This window comes from Elephantulus edwardii, unplaced genomic scaffold (assembly GCF_000299155.1).
Source record: "Elephantulus edwardii isolate Elephantulus edwardi_28Jun2011 unplaced genomic scaffold, EleEdw1.0 scaffold00119, whole genome shotgun sequence".
Lineage (NCBI taxonomy): Eukaryota > Metazoa > Chordata > Mammalia > Macroscelidea > Macroscelididae > Elephantulus > Elephantulus edwardii.
Window position 1 is genome coordinate 2,888,676 of NW_006399869.1, and position 6,125 is coordinate 2,894,800.

Consider the following 6,125-nt stretch of genomic DNA (forward strand, 5'->3'; position numbering starts at 1 on the left):
GCCTCAAACCTGTTCCTGTGATGGTTCTGAAATTCAGGGGGTGATAGACTCAAAGTCATATTTTTGTTCCTGAGGACTTTGTTTAATTTTCCCCAGCTTCATCTGGAACTTGAATATGAGTAGTTGATGCTCTGTTCCACAATCAGCTCCTGGCCTAGTTTTCACAACTGATATTGAGCTTCTTCAGTGGTTATTTCTGCAGATATAATCAATCTGATTCCTATGCATACCATCAGGTGAAATCCATGTATATAACCTGTGTTTATGTCTCTTAAAAAACATATTTGCAATGAATAAGTCATTGATTGTCCAAAATTCGATCATTCTCTCTCCAGCTCCATTTCTGTCACTGAGTCCATGTTTTCCAACTACTGAATCTTCTTCTCTGTTCCCAACTTTTGCATTCCAGTTACCCATTATTATCAATGCATCTTGATTGCATGTTTGATCGCTCTCCAACTGTAAAAGTTGATAAAAATCTTCTATTTCTTCTTCCTTGACTCTGGTTGTTGGTGCATATATCTGAATTATAGTGGTATTCACTGGCCTTCCTTGTATGTGCATGGATATTATCCTGTCACTCACAATATTGTACTTCAAGATGGATCTAGTATATTGTTAAGGAAGAAATGAAACGCATAAATATTGACATAGTAGGTATTGGTGAGATTAGATGGACTGATAAAGGGTCATTTTGAGTCAGATGATTTTATATTACTCTGGAGATGAAAAGGTGAGGATAAATGGCAGAGTAAGTTATGCAAATATTCTGCTCTGAATTTATAATGTGTGAAAAATACAAAGAAACTTCATTTTTATTTCAGAACTTTATTTTGTCTAACAGTTAAACATATAACTCAAACCAAACTCACTTTTGTGGAGTAGATTCCCGTTGTCGGCAAACTCATCCATTTTCCCAGGCTATAATTCTTTCCAGGGTGAGCCTATCCATCTTTTTCCCAAGACTGGTTGGATTTGAACTGGCAATATACCTTCAGGTTTACAGCCCGATACATTACCCACAATGCCATCAATGATCCTTTAAATATGTTGTTGTTGGTAAGTGCTATCCAGTCAAATGTGACCCTATGAACAACAGATCTGAACCCTGTCCAGTCCTGTGCCATCTTTGTCATCTCTTAAGCTCATTGCTGTAGCCTCTGTATGAATCCATTTATCAAGGGTCTTCCTCTCCTCTGACCTTTACAAGCATGATGTCCGTTTTCAAAGAGTAGTCTCTCCTAGTACTATGTCTACAGTATGTGAGACAAAGCTTTTTCATCCATGCCTCCAAGGAGCATTCTAGCTGCACTTCCTCAGAGACCTCTTTGTTCTTTTGTCAGTTCATGGGATATTGAGCACTCTTTGATATCAAATTCTACTTCTGTCATCCTTATTTATTGTCCAGCTCTCAAATGCATAGCAAGTGAATAAAAATAACAAAGCCTAAATAAGGGGCACCTTAGTCTCCAAACAGACATGATTGCTCCTCAAGACTTTGAAGAGGTCCCTCGCAGGAGACTTGCCCAATGCAATGTTTCCTAATCTCCTGACTGCCGGTACCAAGGATGTTGATTGTGTATCCAAGTAAGATGAAATAGTTGAAAATTTCAATCTTCAAACATGAAAGACTCAAATAACTTCCTCCTTGCTGTGTGGAGTGAGACTGCAAATCACAGGGTAGGAAATTGCCTTTCTTGCTCCTGCAGAGCACTTTGTGGATTTGAATCGCTTATTGTTGAATTCCTTACCCATCAGGCCACTAGAGGTTCTTTAAACATCTGAAAGTAAATATTAAACATTGGGTTAGAGGGGACGCTGTATGTATAGAGCTGGGCAGTGCTCAGCCCTCTCTAGCCTGTGCAGATGACCTAGGAAGTCCGGATGGTGCCATGCTGAGCTCATTTTCTCCAGAAGGCAGGGCAGAGACAAGTGGGTACTGCGCATGCTCACCAGGCTTGGGCCTATTGGCAAAGAGCGAGGGCTGTTACTTTGGTCTGGTGGAACGGTTGCAGAGATTTTTCCTCTGAACCGGGGGAGCCCGAGGGCACGGGGGCGGGGTTTCCTAAAAGAGCCTTGACTGGTTCTAGAGACCTTTGGTGCTGCCGTTAACGACTTGAGTGCCGTCATGGCCGACCAAACCATTCGCGATGAGATGACCGTCCAGGTGCTAAGAGACTTGGCCAACCGCCTTCGAATCCATTCCATCAGGGCTGCCTGTGCCTCCAGCTCCAACCGGCCCACGTCGTGGTGCAGCGCCGCAGAAATCATGTCGGTGCTGTTCTTCCACACAATGAGGTATAAACCGACAGAGCCAGAACACCCAGATAACGACCGATTTGTCCTCTCTAAGGGCCACGCTGCGCCCATCCTTTATGCTGTTTGGGCAGAGGCAGGTGACCTCAGAGAATCAGACCCGCCGAGCTTGAGGAAGATTGACTGTGACCTCGAGGGACATCCTACCCCTAGACTGTCATTTGTTGATGTGGCAACAGGATCTCTTGGGCAAGGACTAGGCGCAGCATGCGGAATGGCATATACAGGCAAGTACTTCGACAAGGCCAGCTACCGGGTGTACTGCCTCATTGGAGATGGGGAGACCTCTGGAGGCTCAGTCTGGGAGGCTCTGGCTTTCGCTTCCTACTACAGTTTGGACAATCTCGTAGCAATCTTTGACGTGAACCGCTTGGGACAAACTCGTGTTACACCAGTTGAGCACTGCACAGATGCTTGTCAGATGCGCTGTGAAGCCTTTGGGTGGAATACTTACTTAGTGGATGGCCATGATGTGGAGGGGTTGTGCCAAGCCTTTTGTCAAGCAACTCTAGTGAAGAACAAACCCACTGCTGTAATTGCCAAGACTTTCAAGGGCCGGGATATTCCAAATATTGGGAATGCTGAAGATTGGCATGGGAAATCAGTCCTCAAAGAGAGGGCAGATGCAGTTATCAAATTAATTGAGAGCCAGATACAGACCAACAAGAGTCTCATACCAAAACCTCCTATTGAAGACTCACCTCAAATCTGCATCACAGATATAAAAATGACCTCTTTACCTGCTTATCAACTCGGTGACATAGTAGCTACTCAGAAAGCATTTGGCTTGGCTCTGGCTAAACTGGGTCGTGTGAATGGAAGAATCATTGTCCTTGATGGGGACACAAAAAACTCCACCTTTTCTGAGCTATTCAAGAAAGAACACCCTGAGAGATTCATTGAATGTTTTATTGCTGAACAAAATATGGTATGTGTGGCTCTGGGCTGTGCTGCCAGGGGTCGAACCATTGCTTTTGCTTGTACCTTTGCTGCCTTTTTGACTCGAGCATTTGATCAGATCCGAATGGGAGCCATCTCTCAAACCAATATCAGTATTGCTGGTTCCCACTGTGGTGTGTCCATAGGTGAAGATGGACCCTCCCAGATGGCACTGGAGGATCTCGCAATGTTTCGAAGCATTCCCAATTGCACTGTTTTTTATCCAAGTGATGCTGTCTCAACAGAGTATGCTGTTTGTCTGGCTGCCAATACCAAGGGGTTGTGCTACATTCGGATGAGTCAGTCAGAGACTGCAGTTATTTATTCCTCAGAAGAAAACTTTGAGATCGGGCAGGCCAAGATTGTCCGCCACAGTGTCAATGACAAGGTCACAGTTATTGGAGCTGGAGTTACTCTACATGAAGCCTTAGCAGCGGCTGATGATCTTTCTAAACAAGGAATTTCTATCCGTGTCATAGACCCATTTACTATTAAACCCCTGGATGCTGCCACCATCATCTCCAACGCAAAAGCTACAGGCAACCAGGTTATCACAGTGGAGGATCATTACCAGGAAGGTGGCATTGGGGAAGCGATATGTGCAGCTCTGTCTGGGGAGCCTGACATCCTTGTTCATCAGCTGGCAGTGTCAGGAATCCCTCGGTGTGGGAAACCTAGTGAATTGTTAGATATGTTTGGAATCAGTGCCAAACACATTATAGCAGCTGTGAAAAACATTCTCATGATCCAAAATAGGGTTTGGTCTTAAAACAGTTATTAACAAAACCTTTTTGTTTTTTGTTGTTGCTTTTTGTTTGTTGGTTTGTTTTTTTTTTTAAAGAAACCTGGTTAACAGTTTTCTTCAGTCTAAGTTCAGAAATTCAAGTTTACTGTCTTCTGTTAAACTCTGGCTCCAAAAGCAAACATCATTCATTTTTGAGTCATTAAAATGTGTTACAAACTGTTTTGTAACAGAATAACAAATACCTCGTAAAATTTTTCTAATAAGACTACAGATGAGTGGACTGGGGATCAGAGGTTCTTATATGTATACTATGTACTTACTTGTAAGTTTATATTAAAAAAGAAAAAAAGTGAGTTTGTGGGCTTCCGTAGACTAGATTTTGAAGTACTGCCACGGTAATGTATTTTCTGAGTTGGAGCTATTTATATAGTGCCATCCTTCCTTCAGCTTCTCAGATAGTATTTGACTGCAGTTGTCTCAGAATTTATTGTGATGTTGGTAATCTCTGCAGTACTGAGACTGAAAGCAGCAGTGAAGCTCAAGGTCTGCACTGTTTGTGATGACAGTTGTATACAGAGATGAAAGCATAGCCATTTCTAGTCTGCATGTACTATGTGAGGATTTGGAAGTGTTCACATTATCAGACACTAAATCAGAATTCTGCTTTCATTTATCTGCTCAGGAACCTACTTAAAGTCAATGTTAATAAAGCATTTAAAAACTAATTGCTTTATTGAATTTTTGCCCTGTATGTGTGATTTTAGTTACTCTTGGATAAAACCCTATTAAATAAGGTTGAAATTTGTGTAAACCACAAACCTGTTTTCTAGGCAGAAAAAAAAAAAAAAAGACTGAGCACAACAGTTAATTAACTGTTAATTGACTATTTTTTTTTTAAATTTTAAGTTGTTTACTTACAAAGTTCAAGTACATTGTTTTTCACACCAGGTCTTTCCCCTTTCCTTTACCCATCTCTCCCTCCACACATCAAACTGTTCAACCCTATCTATGATTAAGACCTCCCATCCTCACCCCTCTGCTCCCCCCTCCTCACCTTGGATCCTTTAAGACATTCTATAATAGTGGTCTAATACAGTGTTTGTCCTTATGGAACTGAGTTAGTTCACTTAGCATACTGTTCTCCAGTCCTTCCCAAGTTAGGTGGTAACTTACAAAATCATTGCTGCTTTGTGCTGCATAGTATTGCATTGTGTGAATGTATCATAATTTCTCAATCCATTCCATTGTGGTTGGACATTTGGGCTGTTTCCGTGTTCTTTGTTGTTGTTGTTGCTTATGTATTTTTAAAATTTTCATTTTATATTGGTTTGCTTACAATGTTTGTATACATTGTGTTTCACACTATTCTTAATTCACATTATGTTTCATATACAATTCACATTATGTTTCATGTTTCATGCACATTGTGTTTCATATGTTAATTGACTCTTAACTTGGTTGTTAACTAAATGGCTGGTGGTTTGGATCCACCAGTTACTCATACAGACAAAAGAACTGTTCCTGCGTAGATAACAGCAAGACACCCTATGGACAGTTCTATTTTGTCTCATAGGATCACTAAGACTTTCTCAAATCAGGGAGGCTGAATGAACCCTTGAAAATATTATTGCCCTGTGAGCGCTTTTAGGCCTTAGATGAAAACAATTTTCAGATTTCTTAAAACAGGACAATAGCTCTATTGTTGTTGATTATCATCAAGTCTTGCACAATTCATAGCGACCCTATGAACAAAAGGCCTGAAGCCTTTCTATATGACTATCATCGTTTCTCGAAGTTCATAGAATTTCCAAAGACATGTAATTTAAGAAGTGGATGCCACTCCTGCTTCCAAACCTGTCTTAAACTGGGAGCTCCGCCAAACACTGTGCTCCATGGACGGTAATTATGGCATTTGACTCCTCAATGGCTGGCACAAGGTTCAGATTCATAGAAAACTCAGATTATTGGCAGAAGAGTACTGTACAACTTAGAGGAATGTTCCTTCAAAATAACACTAGGTCTCTAGGCCCAACCAACTTTTAAATACAAGGGTCCTCCATATACATATGAACAAAAGGCCTGAAGCCTTTCTGTAACTATTGTCATTTCTCCAAGTTCATAGAGT

General features: G+C 41.4%; 2 protein-coding genes across 2 annotated transcripts in view; one reads left to right on the forward strand and one right to left on the reverse strand.

Annotated features, from left to right (window-relative positions):
* The window catches only part of TMA16 (translation machinery associated 16 homolog (S. cerevisiae)), a 66,771-nt gene extending 64,641 nt beyond the window's left edge, over positions 1-2,130 (reverse strand). The window contains exon 1 of the mRNA XM_006892789.1: positions 1,954-2,130. Coding sequence (XP_006892851.1) covers positions 1,954-2,130 — 177 coding nt within the window. The remainder of the gene's footprint in view (positions 1-1,953) is intronic.
* A 34-nt stretch (positions 2,131-2,164) lies between these two features.
* Positions 2,165-4,024, forward strand: TKTL2 (transketolase-like 2). The gene has a single exon (XM_006892790.1). It carries the CDS (start codon positions 2,270-2,272, stop codon positions 4,022-4,024), a length of 1,755 nt encoding a protein of 584 aa, XP_006892852.1. The 5' UTR covers positions 2,165-2,269.
* The last annotated feature ends 2,101 nt before the right edge of the window (positions 4,025-6,125 follow it).